The 16,507-nt window shown below is 32.2% G+C and overlaps 2 protein-coding genes across 3 annotated transcripts; one reads left to right on the top strand and one right to left on the bottom strand.

Annotated features, from left to right (window-relative positions):
- The first annotated feature begins 801 nt into the window (after positions 1-801).
- On the top strand, positions 802-6,932 carry LOC132166662 (adenine deaminase). 2 transcript variants are annotated; one of them, XM_059577513.2, is made up of 7 exons: positions 802-968; positions 2,193-2,307; positions 2,390-2,460; positions 3,485-3,769; positions 3,947-4,025; positions 4,865-4,994; positions 6,569-6,932. In XM_059577513.2, the coding sequence occupies exons 1-7, from the start codon at positions 945-947 to the stop codon at positions 6,645-6,647; spliced, it is 783 nt and encodes a 260-aa protein (XP_059433496.2). In that variant the 5' UTR covers positions 802-944; the 3' UTR covers positions 6,648-6,932. The 2 variants fall into 2 exon arrangements, with proteins under 2 accessions (XP_059433496.2, XP_059433495.2); XM_059577512.2 differs by having other exon boundaries at positions 804-968; positions 3,938-4,025.
- Positions 6,933-11,772: 4,840 nt separating this feature from the next.
- LOC132166276 (ras-related protein RABH1e) lies at positions 11,773-15,175 on the bottom strand. Its single transcript, XM_059577069.2, has 6 exons — positions 14,951-15,175; positions 14,036-14,106; positions 13,506-13,594; positions 12,968-13,079; positions 12,261-12,351; positions 11,773-12,078 (listed from the first exon to the last, which is right to left on the bottom strand). The coding sequence occupies exons 1-6, from the start codon at positions 15,065-15,067 to the stop codon at positions 11,935-11,937; spliced, it is 624 nt and encodes a 207-aa protein (XP_059433052.1). The 5' UTR covers positions 15,068-15,175; the 3' UTR covers positions 11,773-11,934.
- Between the last annotated feature and the right edge of the window lie 1,332 nt (positions 15,176-16,507).

The following is a 16,507-nucleotide window of genomic DNA, read 5'->3' as shown; positions in this document are numbered from 1 at the left end:
TAACTTAATATTTTATTATAATATTAATATGATAAAATCTAATAATTTAATTAAAAATATATATATACATGAAGATTTAATGAAAAGATTGAAGAGATAAAAGCAAATCGTATAAAATTAATAGTTTGTTTAGGTTTGTGATTTCAAAAATTAATATGATAAAAGTAAATTATTTTTTAAAAATGCACACTATTGCCTGTAATTTAAAAGCACTTATTTTTTTAAAAAAATTTAAACCACAATTTTTTAAAACATAATCTCAAGTATGATATATTTTTTTGGTGAAATTCACTTTATTCTCTGAAGTTTCAAGAGTTTTTCAATTCGAACCTCAATGTTTAAAAATTTGTGATATTTAAAAAAATTTCAATTCAGGCCCTCGTTACTAATTTTTTTCTAATTGGACATAATTTTTTTTAAAAAAAATGTATTGAGAGTAATTACGAAATTTCATAGATTTTCGTCTAATTTGACGAAAATTAGTAACGGAATGTCTGAATTAAAATTTTTTGAAACATTAAGAAGTATATTGTTAATTTTTTAAACATTATAGTTCGAATTAAAAAATTCATGAAATTTCAGGAGTAAAGTGAATTTAAGCCTATATTTTTATAAAATTTAGTTTAAAATCGCAAAATGGTTGAAAAATTAAAAAATGGTCATTGAAAGGGAAGCGGAGGGCAATTTGGTCACAGCAACTGGGCAGATAATGGGCATTTTGTCACGTCGTCCAAGTCGTAGTCAGGAGCTTCTCTGGCACATCGTGCCGTTTATAAGAATAAAAAGAAAAAGGCTTTCTCTTTCCACGTAACGTTCACCTGCAGGCTGCATCTCTCTCTCTCTGTCTCTGTCTCTCCTCTCTTTCGCTCGCTCCGTCGCTCGATTTAGGCTCTGAAATGATCGCATCCACGGCTACATAGTGTCTCTGCTGCTTTTTCTACGCAATGGCTGTGAATCAGTTCGAAGAGGTAAAGTTTTCCTTCTCTTTTTTAAATGCAAGCTGCTTTTGAGTGAAGATTTCGAACTGTTTCAAGCTTTGGCTCTCTGATTTCAGCTGCATTTGGTGTTTACCTCTCTAATTATGCTTTTCATTTCGAATTCAAGCGGTTATGTCCCAATCTACGCCGTTTGGTTGCCGAGAAATCGAAGGAAAGGAAAAAGAAAATAAATTAAAATTCGAAGTTTCGAATTTTCATTTGTTTAGCTCTATTTTAAATATAATGCGTCACATTCAGGGAAAGAAAAAGAAAATTCTTGTCACGCAGTTCCTCAGCTACCGATGCAATATATTAAAGGATTGTGTGGCTAGACCTAATTTATATTCCTCAACTTTAATTTTTTTTTTTTCAATTTTTTTGTGGGCTTCTCTTGTACTAAGCACCGAAATTTGTGAATGTTTGTAATTAAAGCTGTTCTTTTTTTATTCTCTTAAATTAAAATCAAGAACTGACCTCGTTTACCTCTCTAATTAGGCTTAGGCTCTAATCCAGTTCTTTGAACAAGTAATTTCATTTCTTGGACTTGAAATCAGCATGTTGAGCTTTGCGATTTGTGTGTCAAAGGCTTGTGTTTCTACACATTGAACTAATTTTTTTGAGCTTGTTGAATTGTGATGCTTGACGCGTGTGTCCTCAATAATTTAGAGAAAAATGTTTAGTTCTCAATTTAAAGTATGTCTGAGTAATGCTTGCTGATTCCGTAGCCCATCTAGTCTTCGTGTAGTGCAGGAATGAGAATTTTGAATTGAACCCCGCTAACGATTGCCTGAAATTTTCTGTTTTTGAATGAGAATTCTGTCAGTTGGATGGGTTTTCCAGATTTCTCTTGGGGTTGTTTACTATTGGTGTGACAGTGGTCTGGTTTTTTTGCTGGCTTTGTGGAACAAAACTTGTTCATTTATGCTGCCACATATGCAAAATAAATTTCAATTATATGGTGCTTCCTTTGGACACTGAAATGTACCGCTTCTCCTATCTACACCAGAACATCTTTTATCTGTAATAGGAGGGGATGGCTGCTTAGACTCTTAGTGATATCGTAACTTTCATGTCACAATGGTTGCGTATTGGTTTAATGATTGTGGTACGATGTATAACTTGTGTATTTAACCAAAAAAATATTCCATTTGGTAATCATTTTTCTTAATTAGAGGTATTTTCATGCTTGATTCTGACATGTACATTTACTTGCAGGGAAAAAAAAATATCCAGGGCATTCTGGACGGAAGTGGCAGTGCACCCGTCAGTTGTCCATGTTTCAAGCTACTAAAGCCCAGTTTTGATGAGGTCAACCAAAACTGTTCTATAGGTAATTGTACTTAATCAGTTTCACGATTATGGACCTTATTTAGGAAAGGATCTTTAACGGTTATCTTGACAATTTATTGCAGATATTTTGCCAATCCTTCTGGAGGAGGCTTCATTTCCAGAAAGATTAAATTGCCCCTCTCACAGTTCACATGTAAGTTCCTCGTTATATTGTGATTTAATTTTTTTGCTTAGTCGCTCTCTTGTATACTCTCTGTGTACTTGGATTGCGCCCCTCTGCGCTCTTTAATGCATTATTACTTATCAAAAAAAAAAAAAAAATTGTGATTTAATTTTTTTAAAATATATTAAATTAGTGAATTGTTGCTGCTTTGACTGGGAATTCGGTGCTTAAAAATAATTCATTCCTACCCAACAAAATGCACCAAAACACATGTTTCTTGATGCATGCTTCTTATAGAAATTTGTACACCCAAAACTGAGAGTGTATATTCAATCTGACATTTCACTCAACTGCCGTACCCAAAAATCTGAGTGTGTATATAATTCATTCACTTCATTGGTTTTATTATTGTGTCATCACTAGGTCATGATTTATAATGGCTTTTCACCTTGAACCAGAAGTTCTGTTCCCAACCTCAAGAAGTTGGTTAAAGGACACCATGAATGATACTTGTTATTATTATTACCATCTAAGGTTTTTGATGTCAATTAAAGTTGTTGGACATGCGTTTGGATTACGCTTTTAGGAACATGATTAAACAAACATTTACTGTCATTTTATCTATCAAAATAGTAAAAACATGATAACAGGAAACAAGGAAAAGAATCCATGTTTACTTGGCCTTTTTGTGAGGTTCAAACTTCTTGAAGGATGCTTGACCAAGCGGGTATATTTTAGTGAATTTTGAATATCATGTTTGAACTTGCCTTTTTGCTTTTTGGAGGAGATTATGAGCATTGTGCAATGAGCTCTTTACAAGGAATATGCTGTAGCTAACTTCGATAGATTCATCTTCAGTTATTGTCACTTTTGAATTCAAGAGATATCTTTTTGTCATCTTTCTTGTCAAAGAGTTTGTAGACACCAAGACCCTGAACTTCATTGGTTTTGATCCTTTTGTTCTTACAACTGAATGGTTAATTTAATGTGAAAATGAGCATTTGGAAATGGGTTAAAATATGTGTTTAGATTTTCAAGTTTCCCTTTCTTGCAGGGCCAAGATGTCTACAGCATTTCAGTGCTGTCTGGTGAAGGCAACAGTCCACAATGTGCTTCAGAGTTGGCATTTCTGAGCTTCTTGGAAGTTGCTAATCCATCCAAAAATCAGATGTGCTTGGATGCACAATTGAATTGTCAGAACTGCATTGATTTGAAAACGAAAAGTGTTGATGCGATTCCCCCATGCATTGTCGATATAAATATTGAAAAGGAATATTCAAAAAAACCTGAATCCATTGATGAAGCTGTTGAAAGTTTAAAAGGCGAGGGTGTGCTAACTGTAAGTTTTATCTGCTCATCTTCTTATTCTATAGCCTTTAGATTATCTAAAACAGCATATGTAAAGTAATTGCAAACCACAAATATGATCTGGATAAATTTGATTTTCATTGTTTTGGACAACTACTGTTTTCCTTTCTTTCTAACGTTTGTACTTCATGGCTTAAAGCATTTGCAGAGGGTGTTGTGGAGACAGGCAAGCCTTAAAATAGGTGGAAAACTAATGCAACTTTTGACGAACCATGGCACTTCAAGAGGTATGCAAGCATTTATATTACCATTTATTTGCTTGCTCTTTCCTTTGTGATCTTTTACATCCCCATTTTCTCGTAATCTCTGGTGATCCATACATGTTTTTAAAAATACAATATTCTACATTTTTGTAAGAGAAATGATTGGTGTCAATATTTTTCTCATATTTCCCTCATATCATCTTACAAATCAACCATATTTCCCATATTTCTCTCATTTCTCTTTTTGTAATGCATCAAATAATGAAAACCTTTTTGCGTTTTTGGTAAGAAGTAAAGAGAGACATTCCCATAAAAGGTTTCCATGTGGCTACCTATATGTATGTTCTGAAGACATTTAAAACTTCTTCTAGCCAAGTGGATTCAGTATGATTCCTTGGTGACAAGATCAAGCACTAGAGAACTTTATGCTATTTCCCAGCAGAATGAGGAGCAGGTAGTGCACAAGCATGAACGTACCACACCAAGACACAATTAAAAACTCCCAAGAAATTTGATTGTCCTAAACTTGAATCATTGGCCGTGATCCCTTCTCTTTGTGTGGCTAATGAAATTGAAATCCTTCATAATAATATAGCTTATAAACATTTATTGGGAGCCTTTGCATATACTGAATCTTTCATAGTTACCCATCTTAAAATTTAGTAAACTTTCTTGCATGCAATATATGCATATTTTATTACTCTCTAATTTCTATTACTTTACCTTGAAGAATTTACTAATTATTTTAATTATTAATATTCATATACTTAAACTTCTTACACACTTTCTCTATCACTTTATGCTTTTAATGGTTTACAACTAGGTACTCAATTTGTTTTTCAACTATCATTTCCATCTAACAGATAAATCAGTGACTGAGAGGGCCCATGATACTCCAAATAATCGATGGAGAAGATATAAACGTTCTGCCTCATTCGATTCAAGGAAGATCTCCTTCGATTCAAGAAAGATCGTTCTCCTATTTTCAATCTTGTAAGATCCAGATCCACAAGTAATTGAATATTGTTGCAAGTTTATCTCGTAACTCTAGATTTTTGTTTCTTTATTATGATTGGATTTACTTTATTTATTTATTTTTTTAAAACAAGATTACTGTTAACTTGCTGCTGACATCTTAAAAGAGCCCGACCAGTAATAGAATCTGGGTTTTTGTGAATATGTTTGCATTATTGCTTATGTACTATGGATAGATGGGAGCATTAAATCAATGAGTTGACCAAAGACATGTATTGTGGAACTATAACATGACGATCGAGAGTAGGGACAGTAGCGTCTTCCATTAATATAGGGTTGTAGTAAGCTCTGTTTTGAGCCACTAACATTTGGTATTGATGTTAACTATGAACTATATATATATGTTCCAAAATAATTTTCATGATACATTCTTAGTGCAGAACTCTCGAGAGATGCTTACTTATCAAAAAAAAAAAAAAAAAGACAACTCTTGAGAGATGCTTACTTTAGAATTGGGAGGACCAAAACATAATTTGTAGAGTGTAATACTAATGATTAAGTAGGCACAAACATGCGAATGGATTGGCAATGACATCTGCCACAGGGTAAATTGTAGGGCGAGGGGAGCTCTTTGGGAATTTAGATAAGCAAATCGAGTTGAAACTCCAAGGCAAACCTTTTCTTGCTCTCATTGAGCTTCAATGAGACTCTGCACTCTAATTAGCAGGTGCAAAATCAAGTTTTCTTATCCGGTTGCTTGGGGTATGGCTATGTTGGATTTTGATGCCCAAGTGCTCCAGCTTTTAGGGAGAGGGGTACGGGGGTTTCTCTTTCAATCCCCTGTCCCTTTGTTGTCTGAGGGTGACGCCCGACATTTGTCACCAGATAGACCCTTATTTGCTTTATGAATTCCAACTCCATCTGTTAGATTTGTTTATGGCCCTAGGGAAGCCATATGAGGTGATAATTTTGTGTACAGAGCTGTAATAGCGATGGAGACAGTGATGTTATCACCGAATATGAGCTCAACCAAAATATTCTATTTAGGGGTGGAATATGTGGCGTCAACCTATAGGTTTTCCAGAGTTAGCAAAGGCTTACCATCTTTTATTATGGATTGACCCATCAAGAAGCAGAATGCTAGAAAGAGACATCGTGTGTTAAATAGAATGTGGATGAAAGGTGAAGAAGAATAGGGGCCGAGAAATATGAAAGTTAATGGGAAAAAAAAAAAATCGTGCTGAAGTTTGTAGTAATTGGGATTAGGCTTAGTGAGTTGGGAGCAACTCATCCTTTTTTTTTTTTTTTTTTTTTTCACTTTCTGCTTTGCCTAGTTATTGTCATACTGTTTAGAGTTTAGACTATATTAACACTTGACTATGGGATTGTAATCTATTTAACAGTTTAGGATATTTGGTTGATGGATCACTTTTAACTGAGCTTGATGCTTTCTTTGAACCACACATGAATAAGTTACCAGCTACTGTAAATGCTTTCAATAACTTTGTAATTGTATGCCTCGCCTTTGGGTTTTTCTCTTCTGTTTCTTTCTTTATCGACCATTGACTCAATCATGTGATTATTTTTTTCAGGTCAAGTTTGGGAACATTGGTACTGATATATCTGACGTTGAGAGTGAGGCAGAGCGGTGATGGTTATGTTCACGTCTGATGGTGGTCTTTGCCTTCTCTGCCTTCCATTTCATGCTTCTACTTGTTTTTATGAAGTTCTGTTGGGAACTACTGTTGAAATTCCCTTCATAATGTTAATACAAACATGTTACCATGTGCTCTCTGTACATAAGTAGTGCCATTCACATTTCTACTAGATTTTCTGTAATAACTATCATAAGCTTTTCTCAATCGTCATGTTTGTGCTAGGTATCCACTGTGCAATCCTCCTATTGAATTCTGATGCGGCATATTGTGAAAATAATAATGCTACTCTTAACACTTATTTCATATCAATTGACGTAGCGCGTTTTAAGTAGTTTTTCATGTCAATCACTTAAAAAAAAATAAAACAAAACAAAAGGAAAGACACTTAATTCACGCCATATCAGCCAGCGTGAAATGGATGCGAAGAGTAGAGTTACTTGTTTACTCTAGCTAAATGTCTGGATAATGTTCCAATTCCATCTATTGCTTTCAATTTATTTTCAGCTAATTGGAATGCGTTTATGTCTGATCTGATCTATACTGGAAAAGTAATATTATTTAGTAGGCTTATACGACTATATTTGATGTGACATCCTATAAATTTTGTAGATTAAAATAAAGCATTTTTGTTTTTATATATAAACTATATAGTCGTTGTATTTAATTCATATAGTCATATATAGAAAAGCCATTAGAGTAGAACTCTAGGTGAGTTTTTATCCAATTAAATATCATGTAGATCTCCTAAAATATAGGAAGAGATTTTATCTCTTCTTAACTCGTGATATATATATATAAAAGAGGACTCATTTAGTTAGGAGAGTATTAGTGGGATTATTAGCCTATTAAATACTTGGGAGTCTTCTAAATTTTAGGAGGATTATTACTTAATAAATAAATAATAATAATTTGACGTAGCCTCCAAGCCGGTTGATAACAATAGCTACGTTTGGCAAAGGAAAGCCCCGCACCGTAGCTGGAACGGCACTGTTCCAGCTACAGTGCGGGGCTGACATTTGGCCAGCTTTTTCATTTTTTTTTTTAAGCAAAATATTAAAAAAAAGAAAACAGAGGGGAAAGATGGGGTGGCTCCAGCCACCCCCTTGGCCAAAAATGGGGTGGTCCGGCCACCCCATTTTGGCCAAGGGGTGGCTGGAACCACCCCAGCGTTTTCCTGCCTCTTTCTTTCTTTCTTTTTTTTTTTTTTTCTTTTTTTTAAGCAAAAAAATTTAAGCTGAAAAACAGAAAAAGTCGCCAATGTGTCAGCCCCGCACTGTAGCTGAAACAGTACCGTTCCAGCTAAAGTGCGGGACTTTCCCTTGCCAAACATAGCTAATGTGTCTTACCTTTTTACCTTTTTTTTTTTTTTTTTTTTTTTTTTTTTTCCTCAATTGCCGTGTGTTTTCATGCATAAGATGAAACCTCCACGTAATGGGACATTTGTCCTCTTGCATGACTTTTCCCTTAGCCATTTAACACATGCCCTTCAACTTAATTTTTTTTTGTTTATTATATCTCTCTCTCAACTCTCCCTGATATGCTATATATACCCAAAAGGCCTTCTTTTCTCCTCACAACCACTCAGTAGCGAAAACAAGCACGGATTATTTCAATACTTTTTTTTCTCCTTTTCTAGCACAGCAGCGGTAAGGACCCCTTAATTTATTTTTTTATCATTTTGTTTTTTATTTGGGAATAAGATTATTTGCTTCATATGGGTATTTTAGGATTCTTGTATGGGTGGTTATCTAAGGAGTTTGTAAAAATGACTCTTATTATTAAAATGTTAGTTTTCTAAGTTTTATAGAGATTATATAAATTTTGTTTAGACAGATTTTTTCACATAAGTCAGTATTATGTTTTTGTAATTAGATATTATACATCCATAATAATGATAATAACAATAATAACATTTTTATTTGTGTAAATCTCTTGGATAAATGTTTAGCACCTCTCACACACACATATATATATATATATATATATATATATATATATAGTCATGTTGTTTTGTGTGTTAGCATTATATATATATATATATATATATATATATATATACACACACACACACACACACACACGTGTACAGCATCATTGGGAGGGAAATTGGATATATATATATATATATATACCTATCCAATATATTTGGAATATGACCTTATATGCTTACACATGGGGTCCGTGCAAACACACACACACACACACACACACATATATATATATATATATATATATATATATATATATATAATTTAAAATTTTGACTAAAACTTTAATATACTCTTCTAAGTTCATTTTTACAATTTATTTAGGTGAAAGGACGACTCGACTCAACCCAACGTCAAATCCAAGTAAGGGGACACAACACCAAAAACCCCAACAAATTTTATTATAAATCTTTGAAAAAAATGTTGTGGTTTTTGGTGTTGTGTCCCCTTACTTGGATTTGACGTTGGGTTGAGTCGAGTCGTCCTTTCACCTAAATAAATTCTAAAGATGAACTTAGAAGAGTATATTAAAGTTTTAGTCAAAATTTTAAATTATATATATATGTGTGTGTGTGTTTGCACGGACCCCATGTGTAAGCATATAAGGTCATACTCCAAATATATTGCATATGTATATATAGTCTTTATAATATCCAATTTCCCTCCCAATGATGCTGTACACGTGTGTGTGTGTGTGTGTATATATATATATACAAAAAAAAATGCTACATATATATTTATATATATATACACACAAAACAACATGACTATATATATATATATATATATATATATATATATGTGTGTGTGTGTGTGAGGTGCTAAACATTTATCCAAGAGATTTACACAAATAAAATTTTTATTATTGTTATTATCATTATTATTAACATTTTAATAATAAGAGTCATTTTTACAAACTCTTTAGATAACCACCCATACAAGAATCCTAAAATACCCATAAGAAGCAAATAATCTTATTCCCAAAAAAAAAACAAAATGATAAAAAAAGAAATTAAGGGGTCCTTACCGCTGCTGTCCTAGAAAAGGAGAAAAAAAAGTCTTGAAATAATCCCACAAAAAAAATTAAGTTGAAGGACATGTGTTAAATGGCTATGGGGAAAAGTCATGCAAAGGACAAATGTCCTATTACGTGGAGGCTTCATCTTATGCAGGGCCGGCTCAATGTATTTGAGGGCCTTAGGCAAAATTTTGAAGTTGGACCGTACTTTTTTTAATATTTACATATTAATTAAATAATATTTATTTTATAATATTATTATTATTATTTTCATTCTCATTGTTGTTTCATGACTTTTAAGTTTAACTTTTAACTAGTTGTCCAAAAAAATTGATGTGACATTTTTGTTTTTTTGGGTTAATTGATCTTATTTTACAATAGGCTTATTATATTGGGGCCTAATTTTAGACGCCTTAAATTTTTATGGGAAAAAATTTTGGGCCTTATTTAAAAAAAATAAAATAAAATTAAGCCTTAAGTTAAAATAAAATTAAAATTTTTTTTGGCCTTATTAAAAAAAAATTTGGGCCTTACTAACTGGGGGTCCTAGGCGATCGCCTCAGTGGCCTAGCCATTGAGCCGGTCCTGATCTTATGCATGAAAACACATGGCAATTGAGAAAAAAAAGTAAGACACGTTGTTATCAACTGGCTTGGAGGCTACGTCAAATATATATATATATATATATTAAACAATAAATCTTCTTAAAATTTAGAAGACTCCCAAGTATTTAATAGGCTAATAATCCCACTAATACTCTCCTAACTAAATGAGTCATCTTTTATATATATATATATATCACGTATAGAAGAGATAAAATCTCTTCCTATATTCTAGGAGATCTACATGATATTTAATTGAATAAAAACTCACCTAAGTTCTACTCTAATGGCTTTTCTATATATGAGTATATGAATTAAATACAACAACTATATAATTTATATATAAAAACAAAAATGCTTTATTTTAATCTACAAAATTTATAGGATGTCACAATATCATACAATTTGAAGATGTAGCATTGAAAATTAGTCTTTCGACTAGCATTTATAAAAAAAGAAATAATTTTTACTATTAGCAGTGGCGGAGAGAAGCAGGGGCGACCTGGGGGCGGTTGCCCCTGGTAAATTTTTTTTTTTTTAAAAAAAAAATATATATTTTTTTGGCTGAATTGTTTACTGCCCCAGGTAACAAAATTTTGTTTTTTTTTTAAAAAATAAAAAATAAAAAAGTAAAAAACTCCTCCGGCTGTTTCGGTTTCACATTAAAAATAAAAATAAAAAAAATAAAAAAAAAAGTCAAGAAATTTAATGTTTATTTATCAATATTTGGCATTTTGTTTATCTTATTCTAAAACAATATTGTTGTTGTTGTTTTTTTTTTTTTTTTGGTGCGTTTTATATAGTACTTTGGGATTTTTTTAAGCATCAACAAGTTTCAGAAGATTATTACCAATCTTAGATTTGTTCTTTTTATTCATTCATTTTAGGCTAATAGCTATCGGAATATGCTAATAATTTTATTATAATATCATTAGAGTATGAGAAGTAAACAATTATTAAAACAATACTTCGTAGCAAAATGAAAGATAAATTTCTTAAAGATAATTTACTTGTCTACATTGAAAGGGGAATTACTGAAAGCTTCGATTCAGATTTAATACTTAATGATTTTGTTTCTCTAAGACTACATAGAATGCAATTTTAGGCACTTTGTATTTTGTATTTTCCTTTACTTTTGTACTAGTGCCTACATGGTAACTAATATATCAATTTAGCATATAAATATGCTTTTTGTGATACATATATTGTGGTATAATTTTTTTTTTTATTGTATTTACCATATTATAATAAAAATATAATATATAAAGAGAAAAAAAAATTATTTATCATTATATTTTATTATTTTATTGACGCCCCCGGTAAAATCAACTCCTGGATCCGCCACTGACTATTAGGTCATTCCAGTTGTATAATAATTATGTAATAGTTTACTAAATGGCATTAATCAAAATTGATCTAAAGAAATCTTCAGTAATAAATGAAATTTTGAATATAGTTTTACATCACTAATGACACTTGAGAAATTTCAAGATCATTTCTGTAGATAAAAAAAAAAAAAAAAAATGGTAATAAAGATTTTAAAATTTTAAAATTGGTATATATTAGAACGGAACCATTACTGTCTTTTTCTCCCTAAATACGAGGAAGCAACCCGATGGCATGTATAGGTGATCTCAATGAATTTTCATGTCCTAACTGCTTTTTTCTCTGTATCTTATGAAACATGTTTCTCTAGCAAGAGCAACCTCCTCCTTGCTGCTCTGTGTTGGATGAATTAACAGTGGGCTTCAGATTTACGTCGACCATGTCTTCCTGTTTTGCGGAAGAAAGGGTTTCCATCCCTGGCAAGGCAGCAGCAATCTTACGGAAGAGAGGCTGCATTTGCAAATCATGGCAAGTTATCAAAAATGTGAGAAACCAAAACAAGATTAAACAAAAACATACAGACATATTTGCCATAGAGGAAGACCAGATCATGCAAAACTATATAAGATTAGAAATTATACTAGAACACATGCCCTATGAATTAAGGATATTTTTTTCCTTTAATTTTTCACCTTGATGTTGAATCCTGCTTTTGCACTGGTTTCTATGAACATGACGTCAAACTCACGAGACTTGGCATCTCCTTCATCTATAGAAACTTGCCTGTTTGAACACCAAAACATCATAATCATAATCAACACAACTTTTGTTTTCAAAACAGAGTACCAGTAACAAAAATAACCAGATTAATAGTCCCAAGAAACTCCTACATAATTGTAGTGATGACACCAAACTTACTCCTTATGATTAGATAGTTAATATGTTAACTCCTTATTAAGGCCATAAATGAACAGAGTTACTCGTTAATAGGTTTAGGCTAAGCTTGGAATCGGTTAATTTATTAAACGACTATAACTTGAACAAAACTTTAAGCTCGCTTAATATTAGACAAGCCGAACTCATATAACTTCAATTTTATTATTTTGTGTAATATTATTGTTAACTTGTAATGAAAGTATGTTAAATATTTAAAAAGATAAAAAGAAATTCTTTTTGTAATGGAATGTAATAAATATAGCTTGAATTATTGTAACCGTGAGCCTTGATATAAAAATATGTGTATTTGTGTGTATGTGAGTGAGTTTGTTTGTGCATATATGTGTGTACTGAACGCATATATAGATTAGATTTAATAACCAAAAAAATGAAGTTGTCCGTTTGAAAATGATAAAAGAGTAATCTGCACAAAACTCGCCTCGATTATAACCCAATTCCTTACCTTTTATCGACAAGATCCGTTTTGTTCCCAACAAGGACGATGATGACATCACTGCCCCGTTCTGTACGAACCTCTTCGATCCACTTACTAGTATTCAGGAATGATTGCCTATCTGCAAGATGACGGCTTGGTCAGGTATTCAAAAAACTTTATATTTATATGCATAGTCACAGAATCATCTCACAGGGGTGTCTCATGCAGTGAGTTACATAATGAGACAAGATTTACGTGGAACATAAAATGACACCCTCTGAAACACACACGGACAGATAGAGACAGATATTATATCTACATAGTACCGTCTAACCATTACAAAAAAGGGAAGAAAAAAATTGCAATTAGTTACCAATAAAAAGTCCGAGCTATGCAGAAAAAGCTTTTTAGTTACTTCTTATCCTTGTGAAAATGAATTCGAATAGACAGAATTAAAACTTTAAATTTAGAAGGCCAGATTGCATTAAAAATTCGAGGGTACAGAGTAAAAAAAAACAAAAAAATCCAAGGAAACAACTTCTTTTGAGCTAGACTAACTACTCACTTGCTACATCGTAGACAATTACGGCAACAGAAGAATCTCTAATGTAGCTTGGAATGAGACTCCTAAATCTTTCTTGCCCAGCAGTATCCCTGTGGAGTAGAATATCATATTACACTAACAAAACAGAAGTATTTGTATATACACATCACTCATACTTGGAAAAAAAATTGGAAAAGCAACGAGAATGTTGCCATAATCAGCTACTAGACAGTCTACTGACAAGGTTCATAACAAGCTTTGCTTGGTAACTCTGACCAACATATTTATTCTGTCAGCCAAAAAGCTTTAACTTGGAAAATGTTTGCCAAAGAACAAACTATAATATTCTTGGACAGAACATGACATTGCCCTTACTGTATTACCAAGGTAATGACTATTATCTCCAATGGGTCAGTGTTGTTTTGTAAGAATAATAATTGGCTTTTCACTTAGAGCTAAAAAGGTATACAATTTTTTTTTTATTAACTATACAGGCAAGGATAAGAGCCAACTTCATTCTATAAACAAGAAGAAAAGGGGATACATCCTACCAAAGCTGCAAACGAACTGTCCGATCTTCAAGGTACATAGTTTTTGACAAAAAATCAATCCCAATAGTAGCCTGCAATTTATGTACCCAAAGATTAGGCAAAATTTTCTTAGTAACAAAATTTCGCGTCCATTATTTGTATTTGCTCAAAAAAAAAAAAAAAAAAAAAAAAAACTCTGTTCAATCATCTTCCATAAAACCAAACAAAAAATAAAAATAAAAAACACTAACAAGTGGCAGAGCATAACAGTATTTTTGCTTTTGTTGAATAATTGTGAGCAATCGTTTCGCGTCCATCATAAACTTTCAGAATCTTTTCCTGAAGCCTCGTTTTAGATTAGCAATGCAAAACATTGTGTTCAATTGCCTTCTGTTTTTCTAGCAGTAGCAACTAAATCCGAATTATATTAAACCCATGAAAAGATAAATCTGCATTATTTAACTGCAAGAAACATACGTATCTCTATTCTTTCCCTAAAGACACAAGAATTCTTCGAAGGAGAAAAAGACAACAGAATTCTTTAAACAGATTTTATTATAAATCCCTCTAAAGACAGCAGAATTCTTCGAAGGAGAAAAAGAAGAAGACAAATAAACAGATTTATTGTTATTCGCATGCCTTTTGTACACATTTTCTAATTGTAACGTTAACATCGCATTGAGTTATCGCATCTGATAACTTTAATTCAAAACTCTATCAAGAAACTAAACTATATTGTTATTTGCATCGATTGATCATCCACGTGAATTTAAAACCTCATCACTCTCAAATGAATCAATCACACGATAAGCCGAAATTAATACAAAATAGCTAAGAATTCAAGAACGGCGTTGACAACAAAGAACAAACATCATAGCCTTGAATTTGAAGAAAAAAAGAAGAGCTAAATAGAGATTGGTGGAGAAATTTGGGGACCTGATAGGTGGTGTCGAATTTGTCGTACATGAAGCGGGTGATGATGCTGGTTTTGCCGACGGATTGATCGCCCAAGAACACCAGCTTGTATTTGGCGAGAGGGGACACCGTCGCCATTTCTCAGATTCTAAGAGATAATTCTCCGCAAAAGTGAAGGTGACGAAAATTTTTCTTTAGATCTGAATCTCACAAATAAATTCTCTGAGAATTTGGAGAGAGAGAGAGAGAGACGAAGAATGTTTTGATTTTAGTCTCTTTGAATTTATAGTTAGAAGGAGAAACCGCCAACCAGGACGAAGATGGCCAAGTCAAATCTTCTCAACGAGTTTGCCTCTGTTTTCTCCAAATTACATTCATGCCTATATATATATATATATATATATTATTTTATTAGTTATTTAATTATTTGAGTAATTAAATAAATTAACTCGAATTTTAAACAATCCTTCTCTAAAGTTTACGTGTTTATCTTATAGTATGTATATACATTCACACACATACAAACACACATTTATATGTACATACACATAAACCCACTCATATACATGTACACAAATACACATTTATATCAACGCTCATAATTACAATAATTTAAGTTATATCTATAACATTATGAAGAGAATTCTCTTTTATCTTTTTAAATACTTAACATGTTCTTCTTTCAAAGTTAAAAGTAATGTTATAAAATACAATAAAAAAGTAAAGTTATACGAGCTTATACTACAAGAATCGAGTTTTTACGAGTTTAGCTCATTCAATAAACATCTATAGATTTTTGTTAAGGCTTTGTTTGTTTAATAAATGATTTGATCTTGAGTCGAGCACGAGTCTGTTTGTGAGCGATTTTGTTGATTTGCAACCCTATACCCTATACATTGTACTTGGACTCTTTTGAGCATGGTAGATTAGTAGGCAAAGAGGTTCTTCACTTTAACCAATTCAAACTTTCCAATTACTCTCTCATTTAAGCTATGGTTTATTTCGATGTAAAATGTTTTTGTTGTAAATTTTAGGAAAATAATTTGAGCTAATTTTTTTTTTTTTTTTTTTTTTCAACATTTGGCTTGTACAGAAAATCAAAGATGCAGGGCGACGACTAGTAACCTTTGGCTGCAATGGAGAATAAGCTGTGAGAGAGAGTGTGCAAAAATGATAAACTCAAACTTGAAAAATCATTTACAATTTTAAGAAATGAAAACTATTTTACATAAATTAAAGAAGGATTTTTGCTCAGCTGAAAATATTTTTGGTTTAACCATGATTTTCAATCGTACTAAATATCGAAAAATAGAAAAAGTGTTTTTCAAAAAATATTTTGAGTTAAAACAAACAGAGCCTTAACCTTTCATTTGTTGTGCCTTATTTTATTGAGAGTTGCTACGCGTCCCGAATATTTTCCCGAATGTTTTTTCCGGACTGACGTGGAACGTACGTGGCTGATGCCACGTTGTCTCGAGTCCCAATTGCATCATTTTATTTTTTCTTTTGTCTTTTTCCTCTGCAGCACACTCATTTCAAAATGAAAGAAAAAAAAAAGAAAAAAGCCAAAGCCAAAGC

Source organism: Corylus avellana, chromosome 11, assembly GCF_965113065.1.
Source record: "Corylus avellana chromosome 11, dhCorAvel1.hap1.2, whole genome shotgun sequence".
In the NCBI taxonomy this organism is placed as follows: Eukaryota; Viridiplantae; Streptophyta; class Magnoliopsida; order Fagales; family Betulaceae; genus Corylus; species Corylus avellana.
Note: the sequence above shows the minus strand (reverse complement) of the source record. Positions and strands in the feature narration are given on the sequence as shown.

What these genes read in the sequence shown, in the direction of transcription:
- LOC132166662 (XM_059577512.2), top strand. Translation starts at nt 945, where the DNA reads ATGGCTGTGAATCAGTTCGAAGAG. An exon ending in AAGGCGAGGGTGTGCTAACT is followed by an intron (nt 3,770 to 3,937) that starts GTAAGTTTTATC and finishes CATGGCTTAAAG; the next exon opens with CATTTGCAGAGGGTGTTGTG. An exon ending in GTTCTCCTATTTTCAATCTT is followed by an intron (nt 4,995 to 6,568) that starts GTAAGATCCAGA and finishes TATTTTTTTCAG; the next exon opens with GTCAAGTTTGGGAACATTGG.
- LOC132166276 (XM_059577069.2), bottom strand. Translation starts at nt 15,067, where the DNA reads ATGGCGACGGTGTCCCCTCTCGCCAAATACAAGCTGGTGTTCTTGGGC. An exon ending in ACAGTTCGTTTGCAGCTTTG is followed by an intron (nt 13,595 to 14,035) that starts GTAGGATGTATC and finishes TCTACTCCACAG; the next exon opens with GGATACTGCTGGGCAAGAAA. An exon ending in ACGGATCTTGTCGATAAAAG is followed by an intron (nt 12,352 to 12,967) that starts GTAAGGAATTGG and finishes GTGTTCAAACAG; the next exon opens with GCAAGTTTCTATAGATGAAG.